This window comes from Bombyx mori, chromosome 4 (assembly GCF_030269925.1).
Source record: "Bombyx mori chromosome 4, ASM3026992v2".
Classification (NCBI taxonomy): domain Eukaryota; kingdom Metazoa; phylum Arthropoda; class Insecta; order Lepidoptera; family Bombycidae; genus Bombyx; species Bombyx mori.
Genome location: NC_085110.1, coordinates 5,874,490 through 5,895,473, shown reverse-complemented (window position 1 = coordinate 5,895,473; position 20,984 = coordinate 5,874,490). Strand labels below are relative to the sequence as shown.

The 20,984-nt window shown below is 39.2% G+C and overlaps 1 protein-coding gene across 2 annotated transcripts in view; it reads right to left on the bottom strand.

Moving 5' to 3' along the window:
• LOC101744329 (fibronectin type-III domain-containing protein 3a) overlaps window positions 1-20,984 on the bottom strand; it is a 49,489-nt gene that overhangs the window by 3,410 nt on the left and 25,095 nt on the right. Inside the window, exons 2-7 of one of the 2 annotated variants that reach the window (XM_004929166.5) lie at window positions 12,791-13,042; window positions 9,524-9,714; window positions 4,971-5,169; window positions 4,324-4,511; window positions 3,687-3,841; window positions 798-2,994 (exon numbers count right to left, since the gene is read on the bottom strand). In XM_004929166.5, the coding sequence (XP_004929223.1) occupies window positions 798-2,994; window positions 3,687-3,841; window positions 4,324-4,511; window positions 4,971-5,169; window positions 9,524-9,714; window positions 12,791-12,962 (3,102 nt within the window). In that variant the 5' untranslated portion in view covers window positions 12,963-13,042. Of the gene's footprint in view, window positions 1-797; window positions 2,995-3,686; window positions 3,842-4,323; window positions 4,512-4,970; window positions 5,170-7,074; window positions 7,278-9,523; window positions 9,715-12,790; window positions 13,043-20,984 lie in introns of those variants that run through there. The other variant, XM_012692922.4, reaches the window with a different exon arrangement.

The following is a 20,984-nucleotide window of genomic DNA, read 5'->3' as shown; positions in this document are numbered from 1 at the left end:
AATCGTCAAAGAAATAGTAAAAATCGGAAGTACCCATGGTACCGCCGGGTTAATCGAGTTCTTTGAACTCAAAAATGTTCATTATAATATGATATCAGCTGATTAAAACACTCACAGACAACAGAGTTCGCACGAGTTTATTGTCGTCTTATGTGTTATTTATTTAATTAGTCGAAACCTAACTCTGATCGCAGTATGGCGTACCTACTTGTGTCAAATGACTGGTACTAATTCTTTTTTAACCTAGAATACTGGAGACTTCATCCTCATGTCTCAAAGTAGATGGTGGTATTCGTGTTATATATTATAGGTATACATATTATCGAGTTACAGTGCAATAATCACTCAACACCAGATCAATCAATGTACAGCAGTAAAATAATAATAGTTCTAGTTCTGTAACACAAATGCCGTCAAAAGTCTGGAACCTTCGAGGGATTCTATGGATGCCGCCATCATCCGAATAAGCTATTTATTTTGCCAAAGTACTCGATATGCAACCGAATTGGCACTATATCGCAGAGCGATTAAGTCACTCACGTAAGGAAGGCGTTGAAAGCCCACACGGGTAGATATCATCCTATTTATTTCTGTTGCAAAGTAGCCATACATTCCGATTTGAACTTTTGGAGTAGCTGTTACACAATATAATTCAAACTTCCACTTGATGTCTCCAGGTTTGTGGGGGCGTCACGTTTAATGCCTATCGGTTCCATAACCAAATAGTACATTAAAATAGTCGTGCCGGTTACCATATTAAGCCGTGTACCCTTCGTCATTAATAAAAGACGAATTACCTGTTTGAAGAGTGCATCCTTGCCGCGGGCGGACTGCAAAACGTATTCAGCGTCGTCGATGACGTCCCACTGTACGAGGGCAAGGCGCGGCGCGAGGAGCTGCAGCACGGGGGCGCGGGGCGCGGGGGGCGGGGCGCTGCCCGTCTCGAACGTGACCGGCTCCGACCACGGCCCGCGCCCGCCTCTCTCGTCCGCCGCTCGTATCCGGAAGGCATAGGCACAGGACTCTCGCAATTTTTTCACTTTACAGGAACGTGCACTTCCCCGATACACGGGACGAAATTCGCGACCGTCCGGGGCACGCATCTCGACGCAATAATGTACTCCTTCGGTTCCGGTTGCGTCCCACTCGAGTCGGAGGTGGTTATGAGCGGGTGGGGAGCACCGGAGTATCGGTGGCACAGGTGGTGGAGGTCGGGTGCGGGCTCGCGATTCTTCACTCCAATCGCCGAGCCCGAGTTCGTTTAGGGCGGCGACGCGAACACGGTACGACACGTCTGGTTCGAGTCCCTCGACGAGCCGTTCGGGTGTGGGTCCTTCAGTGTCGAATGCTGCGTCGCCAACCTCGACACGATATTGTAAGATATCAGCTCCGTGGCAGGCCGGCGCGCGCCACTGCAAACGCAGTGAGTCTGCAGTAGCTTCATACCGCAGAGCAGAGGGGGCTGCGGGAGGTGCGCGGGGAGTCAGCACGTCCCGTACCGCGGACCACGCTCCCCGGCCGGCGACATTCGTTGCGCACACTCGGAAAAAGTAGGGCGTGAATGGTGTCAGACGATCGATGGAACAGTTCGTTTCCGACCCCCGATATATCTCTGTGTAGGCATCGTCGACATTGGCTGCGCTCATTTCCACTCTATAATCTATAATATTAGCGCCGTTATCGGGGGGCGCAGTCCACTCGAGTTGGACTGCGTTGGGGCTTTGGACGTTCGCGATAGGCGCGTCGGGAGCATCCGGGGGGGCGGCCGCAGTCTCGAATTCGAGGACGGAGGACGGCGGGCCGGAGCCGACCCGATTGCACGCGGTTACCCACACGCGGTACGGGCGACCGGGAGACAATTCTCGTACTATGCATTCCGTTTCTAAGCCAGCGTGAGCCAGGCGGGCGATTCCTTGCGCGTTTGCCACCTCAACTCTATACTCGGTGAGAGGGGTACCGCCGGTGCAGCTGGGAGGTTTCCAACGTAAAGGTAGGGTAGTAGCGCGCGGCTCACTCGTGGGCTCGGGCGCATCGCAAGCAGCAGGAATGGTGGCATCCGTGGTGACAGTCTCGGTACTTGACCAGTCGCTCTCGCCGGCCGAATTCAAGCACCGCACTCGTGCGCGGTAGTCAGTACCTGGTTGAAGTCGATCACAATGCGCTTCTCTATCAGGACCGGAGTACGCGGACTGGAATCCATCGCCAGCATCGAGTTCGAGAGTGTATTGTTCTACCGGGGCTCCTCCGTCATCGGAAGGCGGCTCCCACCGCAAGCGAAATGCTCGGGAATGTATCTTGCCCTTGGCAGAGGGTCGACCTGGTGCGCCAGGGCGTTCGGGTAGGGTGCGGTACGTCACATCTGTCGAATAAGGACCTTGTCCGTCGGTGGTCTCGCAGCATAATCTAAAACGGTAGTCGGATGCACGACGCAGACCCTTACACACGTGCGTTCGATCTGGACCATTGTAGACGGGCAGGAAACCGTGCCCGCGAGCGATATCGTCCATTTGGAGCGTGAATTCTTCTTCGCCTCGGCGTTCCCAAGACAGAGATAGAGATTCGGAGGCGGCAGAGTCGAGCACGGGCGGAGCGGGCGCGGGGGGTGGCAACCCGTAAGTCCACACGGTTATCTCTTCACTCCATTCACCTCGACCGCACTCGTTAACAGCGGCGATGCGGAAGATGTATCGCGTTTGGGGACGCAGGCCGGTAGCGGAGTGCTGGCGAGTGCGCGGGCGCGATATCTCCTTGAAGCCGTCGCCGTCGTCCATTTCGAGCACGTAGTACTGCAGACGCGCTCCGTTGTCGGCGGCGGAGGGCCAGCGCAACAGCAGCGAGTTGCGCGACCGCTGCGTGACCTTGGGGGCGGGCACGCGGTCGGGCGGGGCGGCGGGCGCGCGGAACGTCACCGCCTCCGTGGTGGCGCCCGTGACGGCCCCGGGGCGGATCTGCAGGTACACCGAGTACTCGCATCCCGGCCGCAGATCACGAACTCTGCAACATAACATTCAAGTCATTTCAATCGGAGATCAAATTGTCCATTCATGATTCTTTTTTCCTACAAAGTTATGCCTCACTTAAAAATTGTAATAATCAAAATCTTCATTTATTGAGAAATTTATAAGTTTTACAAGAATATAAATTTATTTGGTAATTTCCTTAGATTTTATTAAATAGATTGATTATATTTGGGTAATTATTTAAATTGTTATATTATTTTGTTATTGAAATTTGTTTATGTGTGCAGTATTTTGGGTTGTGAAAAAGTTTTTTTTCGAGTTAATAATGGTTTACAAGAACATTATTAACGTACCAATCGGCATTCATTTTAGTTATTGTGCTAGAAAGATGTATTTTATCATGCATAAAGTTTTGCAGAGAGTTATAATAATTACCCAAAGCATCCTATCTTTGATTTAATTCAACTTCGTTTGAATTGGAGCTAGAATCCTAAGAGATAAATTACCAGTTTTTGCGGGCAAGATATCTTATAGGTTATAATTTCAACATGACAGATCCTAATAATAAATGTAGATCGAACTCGTGTGGTTAGCAATTTTAACCTGATTAAAAAAACAGTGCCAATAGACCTGTTTTTTATTATTAGTAACTGAATTTTCAGTTTCCATTTTTATTTCGAATGATTTTATAGAATATTAATACTTACAATATTATTAAGAACTGACCTGCAAGAAAGAGAGGGGCCGCTGTAGATGGCTTTGTACCGGCCACGATCTCCGAGTATTAGATCGTAGGTTAATTCAAGGTTGGGCGGCGGGACACCTTCCGGAAGTTGAGAGTTCCACTGCACTAAGGCACTGGTAGGTGTCATGTCGCTGACCTGTAAATATCGTTTTCTTCTTGAACATATTTAGAGGTTAAAACAAAACCACGACGCACCGTTCTTGCGGCATCTTTATTTTTCTTACAATAAAAAACGGTCACAAATCAACCGATTTTTTTTTTCATTCAGAAGAAAAATCCATACACTTTACTTTTTACTTTTGATAAGACGAGTTCCATTTTTTTCCTACCTATTCTAGTAACCTCGAGAAGTTATTCTAGATTTACCGAACTAGTAGGTGAGCTCACGGGGCTCAATTTTGGCGACGTTGCTAACAAGAACCCTAGCAAGAGCCGTGCTTCGCAGAATCTACCACCGGATCGGAAACGCGACCCACTGAGAAAATCCGGCGAGTAACTCAGTGGGCTGTGTCTGTGGGTTAATTTACTCGCCGAGCCCTTCGTCGCAAGCGACGGGTTCGACGAGAACGATGACCGGTATGAGTTATATAATGGCATTGTACATTAATGTTACAGTACCTGTGGTTTACGAGCAGTAGACATTAACTCCAATATAGCCTGTGTGTCGTCCTCGTCGCTGTGCACTGAGGCACCGGCGGACGATCCCTCGCCCTCTGACCAGGCCCCTGATGTGGTACCCCCTCGGCCATTCAACTCCTTGCGCGGGGACAGCGTCGGCGTACTCGTGCCCGACGTGACATCTGTTACTGGATACAATGTTTATAACATAAGTGACATTTCCGATAAGCATGATAACCCCACTTACATAATAATTAATTGTGAACACTGAACTAGTTGTTACTTTGTAATCAGTGTAATAATTACATATTTAAATAATATGGAATAATGATTTACGTACACTTTATTGAATGTAAAAGAAAATAATCATAAATTGCTTGGTACGCAATACCATTATTTTAAGGATATGTTTTTATTCTTTCATGAGTCTGTAATGTATGTGATCGCTGATTTGAAGGTGGTAATGTCGTATCCTATCTCATTGGAATAGTATTTTTAAGTAAGCACATAAATAAAATCCTGCCAAAAACTTTGTATATTTACATAGAGTTAATAATAAGAGATCCGTGTGGTATTTTAGTTGAATCAATTAATTAAAAAACAAAACCCAAGGTGCTGATCATTAACAAAACATTGTAGATACTTACCCACGCCATTATTTCTATTGTTGTTTTTTCTTTCTAACTTCTGTTTTAACTTGGAGTACTGCCTCTGAGTTCGCTCATCCTTCTGGTATATAGGCGGTGGCGGCGAATGCTGCATATGGTGTGGGGGAACATGGTGAAAATGGGCTGGGTACCCCGCACCATAGAAATGCTGTGGACCACCAGCACCATTGGTTGGACCCTGAAAATATATTCCCAAACATTACGCTCAGATAGTTTAAGTCATCGTGGCCTAAAGGATAAAGCGTTCGGTGCATTTGTGTCGAGCGATACAACGGTGTTTGAATCCCGCAGACGGCTACCAATTTTTGTAATGAAATACGCACTTAATAAATTTTCACGATTGACTTCCACGGTGAAGGAATAGCATCGTGTTATAAAAATCAAAACCGCCAAATTATAATTTGCGTAATTACTAGTGGTAGGACCTCTGGTGAGTCCACACGGGTAGGTACCACCACCCTGCCTATTTCTGCCGTGAAGCAGTAATGCGCTTCGGTTTGAAGAGTGGGGCAGCCGTCGTAACTAAACTGAGACCTTAGAACTCATATCTCAAGACGGGTGGCGGCATTTACGTTGTAGATGGGCATGTCTATGGGCTCTGGTAACCACTTAACAGCAGGTGGGTTGTGAGCTCATCTACCCATCTATACAATTAAAAAAAAACAAAAAATATATTAGTCTTTGAATGCTAAGAACCTATAATCTATCACAAAAACCACGTAGGGTAATATCTATATACTGTTTATATTATCTATTTACATATATTTAGTACGTGTTATTATTTGATGTGGATGTTTGTTCTCAATGACGCAATAATGACAAAACAGAGTTGAATAAAATACGGCACGAAGATAGTTTATAACCTAGATTAGCACATTGAATACTTTTTATCAAGGTAAATGACATTACTCATGTAGCCCCGACTATATCTAATACCGTATAATAAACAAGACTAGTGTTCGTCGATTCGTCATTTTATGTATCAACCAGCCTTACAAATCTCGAAATTATAAATTTTTCTTTTTGTTCCTACCTAAGGTGTAGCCTTGAGAGGCTATGCCAGCGTAAGCTATCAAGTAGGTGAGTTCACGGGGTTCAAACCTGACAAATTATGCGTGCTGATGATACCGCGGCACGTCTAGTATGATGTAATTTACTTTGCGACCTCCCGAGTCAGTACCTATAACGTAACGTTCCGATTATGGTGTTTACGGACTCCGGTAACCACGGACACGTGGCTTCTGGATTCCTTTGCTAATGCTCATGTAGATGAGCAGAGGAATTCTAAACTAACTATAGAAGTAATTTATGTGACTCAAATATTCACTCAAACACACAAGCTTAAAGTATTTTTTCGTTAAAGTAATTGTTCTGCAGCGTATTTTTTACATCTTTTTTTTTTGTTAAGTTTTAAAATTTACTTTTTTCTACGAAATTCTGGTGGCAAGACGTCTTGCAAGTTCGCACAGGTAGGTTCTCATGTCTCGAGGTGGGTGTCGCGGCATTTACATTGTAAACGTCTATGGGTTCCGGTAATCACTTCACACCTGGTGGGCCATGAGCTCGTCTACCCATCTAAGCAATAAAAAAGTCGAATTTTTAAATCCATAAAGCTCAAACTTTGCACTACGTGGAATAAAGTACTGGGCAATGTTTATATTCTTAAACATAACTGAAACACGCCTGGGAGATTCAGACATGAATAGCCGTTATGTTAATAGAATATTGTTTTACTTTAAAAGGGATAAGCATTCAGAGGTTTTCATGAAAACAATTTTATTTTTTTATAAATTCCTATGTTAAGGTTTACTCCTGTAAGCCGTAAATACGAGAAGAATAAATACGTCCGCAACACAAATACCAAATTTTCTTAATAAAAATCCTAATTTGTATCGCCCGCAGACTAATGTGGTAGACATGACATCGGAAAATACCATCCGACCAACCAAATACCGAGGTTCGACTATTATCAACACCACAGTTTTAAAATAAGTATATAAGTTTGTAAAACATTGTAGGTACATATGTTGTACCAAATAGTTTTATTTTCACAACGTAAGATAAAAATGACCGAGCTACTGACCTTTTGTTTTTTTACAGAGCTATCAGTTTCTTTATCAGAACTGCTCATTTTTTGTAAACTATAATAAATTGAACTGAGGCAAACGAATTATGAAATACGACACTATTCGAATATACACGTTTATAAGCATTTACACGTCACCGCCACGTATCGCCAACTGTTTGCTGATAACGCTGTGCGATCGAGCGGCGTGCTATAATCTGGCTATAACAAAAATTCACGTTTCAACTCGCATATACACTGAACTTTAATTCTTTAACTTTTAATCCTTTTCCATTATTTTTTTTTTAACGCTTGAGAATCTATTTTCGGATACCTGGTCTACAGGGGTATCCTTTTCCATTCCTGTTTTGTTTTTATAAAACGAAAAATTTATGAAAATATTATATTATTATATACATATCATAGTCGCATGGTGGCAACTTGTGTTAAGCGTTTACTGGACTGGAGCTTATCAACATTAAATCGTGAGAATGTAGCCGGGATCATGAGTCATGAGGTCAACTCGCCCTTAAAACTTCGACGCAACATTGCTTCGCGGAAATATTGCTATTATAAATTTATCTCTTTTTATCAAGCTTATATAATCTTGACCTGGAGGTCAAGATAGATATATCTATCCAGCTATTTATGTAAGTTTCGCTAGCTAGAAGAGGTTCCATCAACTTGAAATTTTTTACAAGTATCATGAACCGATGACAATACAATAATTCTGTTGCATTGACGTAATATGCTGTCCAGGAAAACCAGACACAATGACGCTGGAGTGCATATAGTCGCTTAATAAACCGAGTTGACTCAACAGTGCCAATCTACTCTGAGTACTGCGACACGTTATTTTCGGAGAAAATGCTGGTCAGATAGAAAAATTGTCTAGAATAAGGAATGACAGAGACTGAACCTTTTTTAGGAATTCCAATGAGCATGGTCCGTGCTACTCTGAGGGACTATTCCAAAACCAAGTTCACCATGAAATTGAGCAATACCTGGTAGTAGTAGTATTAAGACATACCAAAAATTTCCGAGTGATACTAATACAGACAAAGTCAGTGTGGGCTTTACGTCAGCAGTCTATTTATTTAGGACCCTCACGGGGAATTTCGGAACTGAAACGCACCCTACGTTAGATGAATTTCGCTATCTTTGCAATGAGCCGATTTCTAATTGGAATCTCTAATTGGAGAAGGTGGAAACGATATTTTAAGGATCAAGAGACCAAGTAGGGAGAACAATTAATGTTTTATGCAATGATTACCCGGACCAAGGTTCTCTGTAGCCTTATCTCTAAACGCTTTTTCAGGAATCATACGAGAAGTGTTTATAAGGAGTTGACGGAGAACAGAGAAATGACACAAGGCTCTAAGAGTTAATGTGTCGAATAATTATCTGCCCAGCCCTGAAAATTATAAGACAAGATAACTTCTAAATGCCAACTAGACGCTAACCCCCTCAATGTAAAATTTTGTCTTTTTAGAGACTAGTATCTGTGCTATTTTTTAAATAAATAACTAACTTAAACAAATAAATTCAAAAGCCAATGTTGCTACTTATTTTGAAATCAATACCATTGCGCAATTTAAAAATGCTGACATATTTGTTTTAATGATAATGCAAAATACATGCACCTATTACTACTTATAGAGCCAGTTTGCACTTTTTATTATTATGTGAAGATAATGAATGGATGTAAAAATATTTTTACCCTAGCATAACCTTGACGGGCCAGTGAACTAAGGTATGCATTGCGACAAGCCAAGGACTAACTAATAATGCTGTTTTAATGCCAATGCCACTTGTAAATAGAACATCTAGCCATTTTAAAAACGTAATTATTATTGCGGTTAACAACTGCAGGGCTATATTAAAAATATCTTGTTGAATTTGAAATTGCTCGCTTAATTTTTATGTTTTGTGTGCAAGAAAATAATAAAAATAATTGTACATTTTTTTCTGTAAAACAAGATCTTAGTTTACCTTTGTTTGTTTCGAATGGCGAATAACAAGAATGTTTTATACTACATACGTTATTATATACGTAGAACATAATATACGAAACTTTTCTGTCATTAGCCTTGCCTTATCAGGTAGACATCAGTATTGATCGTAAATATATTAAGTCATGTGAGAAACTATATTATACAAATAAGTTTCCACCGTTTTTTGTCGAAAAAATAATATTTATTATTAAAGAACGGTAATTTAAATTTAATCGAAGTATTGTCCATCACTAGCAACTGCTTTTTCCCATATCTCAGGCAGAGTTCGGATTCCACGTCTGAAGATGGTAAACAAAATATAATTTTTTCTTCCGCGATTGTAGCGAATATATTGAGGAAAAACGAAAGACGACTTCCGCATAGTGTCTAACATCAAATTGAAAGCACCGTTTCCCGTAACCGATTAACATAAGCGGGCCTTGAAACCATGTACGAATTTAAAATAAGCTTACATAATGATGAGGAGGTTGGTGATGCGGAGGCGGCTGATGATGCGGGGGCTGGTGGTGCGGCGGTTGATGATGCGGCGCGTGATGCGGGTGTTGAGCGTGCTGGTGCATCAAATATTGGCGCATGTTCTCGTCGAGCACTGGTGGCATCAAAGGCGGCATCATGGTGCCCGACGTAACCACTGGTAGGCCGCCTGCAATGTTCACATGTACTTTTATATTTTGTTTAATTTAAGTTAATAATAGGTTTCATTATGGATTTTTCAAACAAAACCCTTAAGAAAGTAGTGATAGGGTAGAGTGCTAAAAATTTTTTAAATACATTCATTAGTCGTCGTGGCCTAAAAGATAAGATGTCCGGTGCATTCGTATATAGAGATGCACCGATGTTCAAATCCCGCAGGCGAGTACATATTTTTCTAATGAAATACGTACTTAACAATTGTTCACGACTGACTTCCACAGTGAAGGAATAACATCGTATAATAAAAATCAAATCCGCAAAATTTTAGTTTGCGTAATTACTGGTGGCAGGACCTCTTGTGAGTCCCCGTGGGTAGGTACCACCTATTTACCCTGTCTATTTCTGCCGTAAAGCAGTAATGCGATTCTGTTTGAAGGTTGGGGCAGCCGTTGTAACTATATTGAGACTTTTAGAACTTAATATTATATCTCAAGGTGAGTGGCGGGATTAACGTTGTAGATGTCTAAGGGCTCCAGTAACCACTTAACACAGGGTGGACTGTAAGCTCGTCCACACATGTAAGCAATAAAAATAAATAAAATTTAAATCAATTAAAAAAAAATTCACATACTACGCACACGAATCAATAACTATTTGTTTATTGGCAACTTTTCTTATTACTGTGGTCAATAAATTGAGAATAGATTAAATATTATCTGTCTTTATTAATTTTTGTCTAAAGCGTAGTCTTGACGAAATCTGTGATTATAGAAAACTGAGTATTAATTAAGTCCTTATTAATAAAAGTGTTTTAATTATGTGTGCAAATCGAGACAGTTCTTTTGTTTTTTTAAACTCAAGTGACTGACTATCTTTGTGACATCTTAAATTAGATTAATTTAGATTTAGAAACACTTAGACTTAATTGAATTGAGTTTTTAATTTCGAAACAGTCGCTTATAATATTGCATTAAAAGTAAATATGATTGGTTATTTTAAGTAGCGCGTTATCTCTGAGCATTATGATATAGTTTAAAACATAGTAAAAGGTTGTCAACATTTTTAGGTCATTTGCCGCCAAAGAATGTTCAGAAAGTGACATGTTTTTAATTGTTATCAATAGTGACGATAACAACTCCTTTATAGTTACATCAAGTCGGCGCGCGCAAAGATAACGTGGTTATGTTAACAGTAAAGAAAATCACAGGCTTTTTACGTGAATTCTAGACAACAATTTAAGTAATTCGAATGGTTCCCCATCTATAGAATAAAACTTTTATTTAATTTCCATACTCTTTAATACAAAGGTAAGTATTTTCTGAGAACAAATAGTGACCACAATAATTAAATAATATATCTATATACAAGAGCCGGATCTGTTTCATTATCGTCTCAAGATATGAATATCCTATTCTCAAGGACACCTGAAGAGAGGACATCTATATGTCCCTATGTTTTGTAATAGTCGTCATTGAAGTCTGTTACTGGTAGAGCGTCTTGGGAGCCGACACGGTTAGGTACAACCAACCTGCCTATTTCTGTCGTGAAGCAGTAATTAATGCGTTTCAGTTTGAAAGGTGGGGCAGCCGTTGTACTGTAAAAACTGAGACTTGGAACTCATGTCTCAAGCAGTTAGGGGCGTTTACGTACTTTATGCCTATGGGCTCCGGTGACCACTTAACACCAGGTGGGCCGTGAACGTGTCCATCCATCGTAGCAATTATTAAAAAAGCCATAAGTTATTTATCACTGTTATAATTTGAAATTAAATTAATAACGAAAAAGAGACAAACATATTAAACACTTACAGGATTTAATCTGCTAAGACGAGAGGTTTCAATTCTACCAAGTATGCTACTGCATATTTTTTCTGTCTAATTCCCTCGACTCCCCTCTAAAATTTCTATCGATTTATGCCATGAAGAAGAGCTTAACTAGCGGAATACCTGTTATTCCAATGCAACGGTGAGCACTGGAAGGTGCGTTGTGGTATCTATCGACTCCAGTAACCCTCAAACATTGCTTATAAAATACCACATTTATTTGTTAATAACTGAGTAAATCAAATAATGATATTACTTAAATAACTAATGACTATCAGAATTAAAAAAAGGCCCTCTGGAACTCTAAATTACGAAAGCATCATAAATCACGTTATCTTACATGACGATGTTCTGATGGATGTCATTAAACTTTGGAATTATTTTATACGTACTTTATTAAAAAATATTATTTTTCTTCGTAAATTTTTGTGATTTATATTTAATTTTTCGTTTTAATTCTTCTTTAAGCGTTGAGACAATGAGAGCGCATTGATCGCGTGCGCGATCAAAACAAATCTCCAAACTCATCGCCTACTAGTTTTTTTTTTGTTTTTTTTCTTTGGTCGCGGATGCTGTTCGTTCTGCCCCATAACTTTGCGGTTTCGAACTGGTTTTAGGTATTCCTATAAACATACTCTGTGGGATCAACATTCATTCGGCTTTACGTAATACACAAACAATCCGCTCTCAGCGGAAACGTGCTGCATAGTTCGAACGGAGGGCCATGCAACCGCAGTCTCTTGAGCAATGTCGTGCAAGGAATCCCACGAGAGCCTTGAAGTTCTTTGTTTCAACGCCGAGTAAAAGGGTTCTAAACAAGTCGAATTCGTTGCAACTTCAATTTTAAAATTACTTTTGATGACACGATTTTTATTTATTTTAATCATTATTTTTGGGATTGCACTTACGATTTTGGATTTGGACTTAATTAATTTTTCAGAAATTGAAATAGTAGAAGTTCGTCGAAGCGGTCCTTTCGAGGACACATATTTAGATATTTTAACTTGGATTTCGGTATACGGGTTCAGGCAATCTGGCGTTAGGCTATATCGTATACCCATGGGGACACAACGTGAATAACACACCTTGATAAATGAGACTGGTGTTTTGGTATAATATTGTATTGTGTCTTTTTTATCCTTCATATCGGAGTGCAACTGCTTCGTTGCAGAAATGCACAGGGCGATTGCGGCTCAAAATATGCCATCTCACCAGTATTATAATGTATGATTATTTATGAAAAAAAAATATGCAAAAACTCACCGTATTCAGGTAACACAGTGCACATGTGTGCATGTTGCGGATGTTGCTGTGGATGAGGACACATGTCCGGGGGTACGTAGTATTGCTCCGGAGGGTAGTACTCCCCATAGTAGCCGTCGCCGGGGACGCCGCCTCCCCCACCCCCTGCCTCCGCGACGCCCACGCCAACCATGTTGGCGTCTAACAGTACATGGTATGCAAGCGCCCGCGCCGCACCCGTCGAACAAACCCACCCACCACGCACGACTTCGCCTGAAACAAAGTTAAAACATTATAAATTGTGTCCAATTTATAAGACGCACCCGCCTATACATACGAGTATATATAATTGGGAGAAAATGAAAAATGTTGCTTTTTTCCTGGTATAAAGAGTTGCTTATGTCACTCTTCATTATGGTAGATACTAAGCGTTGCCCGAGTCGTATTACGACATTAAAAAGTCTAGAAAACTTGTGTTAATTCAGTTTATGAACTATGATTTTTGGAAATTTCATGGCGATTTCACGAGCAACTTTTTGTGTGAACGATTAACAAATCAAACCTGCATACAACCTTTCACATTTATTAGTACAGATTAAACAAATTTTACAAGACGAACGATCGCCCGCTACGATTAAAAAAAATGCAATATAAACTATAAAAGCTTAATTAATTACAGATCGTCACAGAGCATTTTTGTTCAACATTGAGAAGCAAATCTCAATTTATTTTAGGTATTTGAGGTAAATTTAACGGATGCAACATGAATGAAACGTTAGCTGTTAGTGATTTTCTGAAAACGATACGGTATATCAGCGTGAATGCTTCGTGACCGTATTTGCTTTTTAAATGGGGTGCTGTCACGGCGCCTCACGAGTTCTGCGTGGATGAGCCCGCAATCTATGTCAGTGATTGTTACTCACACCGGAGTGGAATTCCTTGAGAGTCTGTATCGACGGTTCGGGTTTAAATTGCGAAAGCATCTACGTGCTTATTTTTATGCAATATTAAAAGCCGCGGATAAACGATACTTTAGAACAAGGTTAGACAATACGGTCTGCAAAGAATGACGCAATCCGAAGTTCTGCGTTGGTCTATACGATTCATCTAAAATTATTATCGTCCGCTGAATTTGTCTTGACAAAGTTACCTTTACCTTTACTCAAAGACATCATACCTGTCGGCGCAGCACTTGTATTTACTTAAGTAAGATTAGTTAAAGGTTAATGTTATAAATCCACGCTTGTAAGCAATTGTTTAAGACGGTATTCAGATTTATTTTTTTAACAAAGGGGCCATCCATAAAGTACGTCACACGTTAATGGGGAGGGAGGGTATCACCGAAGTGTGACATCGTGTGACAAGGGGCATGGGGGGGTCAATACTTTTGTGACGTCACATGTTAAAATTTAAAATACTAAAACGCAAAGTTTGTATGTGAATTAAAAATTTTAAAAATTTACAAACTTGATCTATATTTATTAATAATTTAGCATTCTCGCTGAAAATAGCTGTTTTCTCTCGATTATTTTTAAATACATACATAAATTTAAAAAATGTGTGACGTCACATCAGGAGGGGGGGGGTTATAAAAATGTGACAACCTGTGACAAGGAGGGGGGGAGGGGTTCAAAAGTCCTAAAATTCGTGTGACGTACTTTATGGATGGCCCCAAACTACCCCCCGTTGGGATCAGTAGAAACTATAAATTTGTTGCTATTGTCTACAACACATTCCAATTCTTGCACTAGACGCCTTCAGCTCTAACGCAAGCAGTCAACGTCGCCCAAAACACGTCATTTCGGATCCTCCCGATCCACTAACGGTGCTTTTAGGAACCTGAAGCACCGGTCGTCGTTCTGATCGTTGTTCGAAGGGCTCGACAAGTAAATTAACCCACAGACGCAGCCTACTGTGTTTCTCGCCGGATCTTCTCAGTGGGTTGCGTTTCCGATCCGGTGGTAGATTCTGTGAAGTACGGCTCTTGCTAGGGTTCGTGTTAGCGACATCGTTAGGTTTGAGCCCCGTGAACTCACCTACAAGCTCGGCGAATCTAGAATAACCCCTCGAGGTTACTAGAGTAGGTAGGAAAAAAAGGGACCCTTTGACCCTACTCGTCGAACTCGGCATAGAGTTCGACGTGCAACCTAAACTTAACCCATGAATCAGTCCGCTGAGTTTCTCGTTGGATCTTCTCGGCGGGTCGCGATTCCGATCCGGTAGTATTATCATTCGCGAAGCAGCTGCTCTTAAGTTATTAGGCTTCTCTTAGAGGCGCTCGGGCAGCTGTTAGCAAATCCCATCCCTCCTGTCTGAGCCTTTACTCGCCCAACTGTCCTGGTGAAACTGGAAAGGCCTCCAGGCCACCAGTAATCCCTCATCCATAATAAAAAATACAACACGTTCCGACTTGAGCAGTCGAACGAAGCGGACCTCTCTGATTGTGCCAGCCTCTTTCTTCGTCATACCTAATATAATTAAAATATAAAGTCGCATGCGGTTATTCATAATTACACTAGTAATAACAATTATAACCGCATATTTATAATAACCGCAACAATTAGTCAATGTTATAGATACGGAGTGAATAATCACTTTAACCGTATTATTAGTATATATTATTTATTATATTCGATAACGTTTTCAGCTTTGGTCAAAGTAATAATGAACATTAAAAATCTATTGTGTTTTACAATACAATTGTACTAGATGCATTCGATGTGTTTGACACATCGACAGCTGCTTATTATTCTTTAGTTTTAACTAAGAATACACAAGCTCTTACGCACAAAATGAACTGTAACTTTGGCTATAATATCGGGGCTATACACGAGCTAGGCCGCACAACTAATCTAAGCTGTAGGTACTGTGAGGAGGAAGAAACCTCTTTGCTTACTCAGCAAAGGATCGGACAGAGAGCCGAGATATACTCTGCCCCAAAAAGGTAAAAAAATATATAAATGAGAAGGTCAAGAAAGGCAAATTCTTAAGTTTACAAGTTTTATTTTTATTATACAATGTTATCGTGTAGTCTTCGTGACCACATATTGGGTGTAATTTATATGGAATTTTAGCATCGCCACAGGATTTAAACGGGCATTATGTGTCATTACTGACACTGGATCTACCCTCGTTTTATATAATTTACAGCCTTTAATTATATTACGTCTCAATATGGCCAATATCAAATTGACCTAATAAAGAAATTTATTTGTTCGTAATATTTTTGTAGCAAGTCAGACGATAGTGTCACAATAGTGTCCTATGAACGAAGGTTGATTCATCAATCAATGAACAATGTATGTATGTCCTCATGAGTCATTGCAACCAGACAAACATATACAATATATTCGTGAATAAATAGTGGTTATTAACGCGTATTGCTATTTATAGATACTTTTTTTTCGTCGTGTACACTATTAAATGTTATTTGCTGACAAATTCACTTGAAATTATCTTGGGTTTCCCCGTTTGAATAAAATAACAATGGTATTGCAATATCAACCGGAAAGTGGTTTATTTTTCAAAGAATAAGACCTTCGTTATTGGTTAGTTTCATTCTTATCTACGAAATACGAGTTAGTTATACGTTTTTTTTTTTTTTTTCTATCATGATATAAACCAAAAGACATCAAATATATATTTTGCGCATTGTGTGCGCAAATACTAAAACCGATTACTGTTTAAGAAGAATACTAGTTTAAAAGTTGATTATGAGAAGAATTTAAGACCTCACAAATTTTTAAATCATCTATATTTTTCTCTTCTCTTTCTCTTTTGAAGTCGGTTAAAAAGCGTGATTTTGGTACCTTATATAGCTCGTTAACATTCTATTATTCACAAAATTTTCACTTTCTACGTAAATGAAGTGGTGGGTAAAATTTAACGTTATGCCAAAGTAACTATTCCACGTGGACCAAGTAACGGGCAAAAGCTAGTATAATATAATGATAAGACCTGGTCATAAAAACAACACGTGGTCAAATGTCAAGAGCGCTTCTAAGAAATTCAACAACCGAAAATTGTTTGATACGAGTCAATATTAGATGTAAATATGTACTAAATTCGAATGAATATTAAAATTCAATATTTGGAAGAGCGCCAAATTTAAATTTTAAAAGGAATCGACCTTGAATTGCGGTCTCGAATTAATTAATTAATTGTATGCAGTGTTAATTTTGATATCATTACAATAAAATTTTAATTTTATAAATTCGATAACCTTGCATACGTTTCTATTTATGCCAAAGGTATTCTTGGAATCACTTGACTTCCTCTCACTGCCTCAATGTTGCCAGATCACTCTTACCGCTTTTTACCGCGGCCGTTATATCTCGTCATCTTACATAAAAACATGATAACGCAACATTCTGGTGTTTTTGAGAACTAAGCTGCATTATACAAGTCTTGACATTTATCATATCATCACAAGTATGCGTGTATCGTATACAAATCATATCATAACAACATATATATTATACATATATACATACGGGTATATGAATGATAGAAAACAGACACCAATTTATTGTTTTGCAGTTTTATCTGGGATTTCTTCGAAACATAATCATAGTATTTCAGACATTATTAGACGTGAATTTTTGACTTTCAGTATTGCGTGACCGTGAAACACTTGTTATAAAATCATTGAATTAAATTTATGTTAAGCCGTCAGTTTTTTGATTGACTTGATTACTTTCGTTAAAAAATATATTTACGTCGTGGATATGAAGCGTCCGTGGCCTGATACGAAGACACATGATATAAAATGTATCATACGATTATGACTTGGTTCGGTCCTGGTGTAGTTCTTATCAATTTTTACTACGACTTCGATAATCACTAAGCATCAGCTGAACGGTAAACCTGTTTGCACATCGACGACATTCAAAATTATTATTCAAAAATTACTGCTGATGGTACATAAGGAAATTGAATTACGAAATCAATTCACGATTACGTAATCAAGTGATAGACTAAACTGCTACAATACATTTTACCGCGGAGAATGCAAATTGCCCCGTGGCTATTGTCCATAACTCTAGTTCATGTTCAATTGAATAATACGGATCAGAGGTGATGGCGCATCATTCACTATTAGCCGGTTCCTACGTGTTGTTATAGAATCAGGCAATACTGAACTTCGGGCGCGATCGTCGAGTATGCGAGGCACCGTCGGGTCACGGACAACCGTACGTGCGATCTTACACCTCAGCACAACATCATAGGTTCCTAATTAACTTGTCAATAGGTGCATTAGGTTACGTCGGTAATTGACCTTTATTCAGGTCACGATCTGTTGCACACTATATTTTATAATATCTAGAAATGTATGCTAAATATTGAAATCAGTTAGCCATAGTAGATGTGACTGGGTCAACGTGACGCGACGGCGGTCATTGTGTGACTATTTTTTTTTTTAAGTTTCAACCCACGATGCATTAAGCCGGAAGTATCGATTAATGCCAAGGGGCTGCTTGTTATTTATAGTCTATGCTTGATAATATATAATCTATGCATCACCAAAATGCATAATGAAATTGCTACAAACATGTCCTTGTTTTATTGAGATGAATTAAGATTATTGATTTCGCGTAATACGATAGTCAGTAGACGAACATAACAAAATTTATTTTAGCACGTTTACAATATTGTTTCCTTTCGACGTGTCGGTATGGAAAATATAACGTAATCAAGCGAACCTCTGACGCACGTGCACTTGTCGAATATCGATCGATTCACTGTTTTGGTTGTCAGTGATTTTCAGGCATGAGAGATATAATGTCTGCTTTTAATTTCCGCGTATTCTGTACTAAAACAATACTTTAGTATACTTTATGATTAAATAATGTTTGCTCTTTAATAATGTTAAAACTAGATAGCAGGCAGCGGCTTGGCTCTGCTCCTGGCATTGCTGAAGTCCATGGGCGACGGTAACCACTCACCATCAGGTGGGCTGTATGCTCGTCTGCCTACAAGGGCAATAAAAAATAAATAAAAAGATACATTGCTATTTAAGGTTTTAATACCTACATTATAAGAATAATAAACGACCGCGCGGGACGTCATCTCGATTTCTTGTGGCTGATCGTCGGAATTTCCAAAAGACGAATTGTACAAAAGGAAGAATCATCTGTATAACATCGCGGCGAGACGTTCTCAGAATTCATTTACATAGCAAATATGGTTCGAGGACACATATGAGAATCTGCGTTAGCAAGCGAACCTTTTCAGATTACACTGGCCTTCCTGCTTGTTGTAAGCTGAACAATTTTCGGCCGCGACTCTCACCGTTTCTATTAATTTTGTTTCATGATTTTTTGCGGTAATCTTATGACCAACATTAACTAGTTATAGTATATAATACATTTATACGTACATATACGGATACGGAGTCATATACGGTATTATAGATGCATATTTATGATAATACGTACATATTTGGATTTGATTAAGTTATTTATCTATTCTTAGGCGTCGGTGTCTTGTTTCCAAGAGACATCCGAAACGTGTCAGTCTAGTGATGTCATTTTATTATTTTTATTAACAAGATAGATACGATATATATTTAGAAACTGTTTTGAAAACATGTTACACATTAAACTGCCGTGACTTTATCGATATTATTTAGCCTAAAATGGCCTAAATAACAACAATTTAGTGTTATCGAATTGTTGAGAAATTGAACAAGCTAGGGATTCAATAAGCTATTTTTAATTCTGAACCCTTTTAATACATCAATGGAGTATTGTATAATTTTTGGTCGCAGAGATCGCAACTGACACCCGCGATGCTTTGTCCTACCTGTTATCTGTCCGTCGCGTCGCGTCGGCGGTAGGACGCCATGTTGCAAACCCAAATAAAAATGACTCATAATTATGTTCTAAAGTGGAAATTTATGTTCGCTGGGTAATTAAGGATGTGAACAAATTACCGTGATTAAATTATTCTATATAAAACTTAAAGAATAGTGAACATAGGTAGTAAATATTCTAGCGTCGAAGTACTTAAAGTCAAAACATCTAGTAGAATATAATATTCCTTGAAAACAGAATATTGAATAGTTCCTTTGAAAACATTATAATAATTGGTTTTCTCGTGGCACTCGGCGATTACTGAGAATTCTTATTTGCTTTGAGGCGCATGAAGATGGCGGATGCACGTAGACTGATAACAGTACATGTACCTACATTGTTGCGAGTTTTATCACAACTAAACTCTATTTTATGTCGGTGACCTGAGTGTGCCATTACAAAATTTACAACCTTTGCAATTATTTAAAAAGATTTCGATGAATATATTTTTGATATGTTTATGTAGTTCTATTTGCTTTTTTTACAACGGTAGATTTGATTGTGTTTTAATGAAGTTTCTTTTTATCTTCAACCATTGAAATCATCGACGCCTATAACTACAGTATTACCGACGAACAACGCATAGCACTAATCGGTAAATTAACTATTTGAATTGAGCAGATATTTTCCGGATTTTGGCAGTGCATAACCGGTCCTTGTAGCGGACATAAGATGGCTTACGTCTAACATTATGCACCCTTCAATTGATTATAATACCTCGAGTAAAAAACTAGTTTTTGCTAAAAAACATTTTAGATTCGAGGTAGGTACTAGTATATTGTGAGCCCTCACGGGTAGGCATTATCTTCCTCTGATTTCTGCCGAGCAGGTACTTTTAGGCAGAAGATTATGCATTCACTTTTCGCGTTATATATAACGTGTTACAAAATACCCCGTAAAAAATATAATTAATTATCAAAGTCAATAATTTGGCAACCCTAGTAAGCTGTCATGTCAGGGAATTAGATTATTTAACATAAAGGCCTACGTACCTATTTTACCTAATAATTGTCTACTTTAATAGTTTTTCTATTTTTCATTCATAAATGTTTGCTACCTCAATACAAGGATTGAGTACTGGCTTCAAGAATTGTCAAGTTGGAAAAAAAAAATTGTTATCAATTTCAAATCTTTTAATATTTTTGTCTTTCCGCGAATAAGGCAGAAATTTAGGTACATTCTGCGTAGTTTACTCTTTAATTTTACTGAAGTAGGGATTGCACAGAAGTAAAAAAAAAATTTTTTTAATTTTTTTTAGGGTATGTTATACAGCGTACTACGGTTCTTAAATATTGTGAATGGACTCGTTATAAGGCCCCATTTAACCTCCTTTCGGCTTTACGGGTAGTTTTGTAACACCC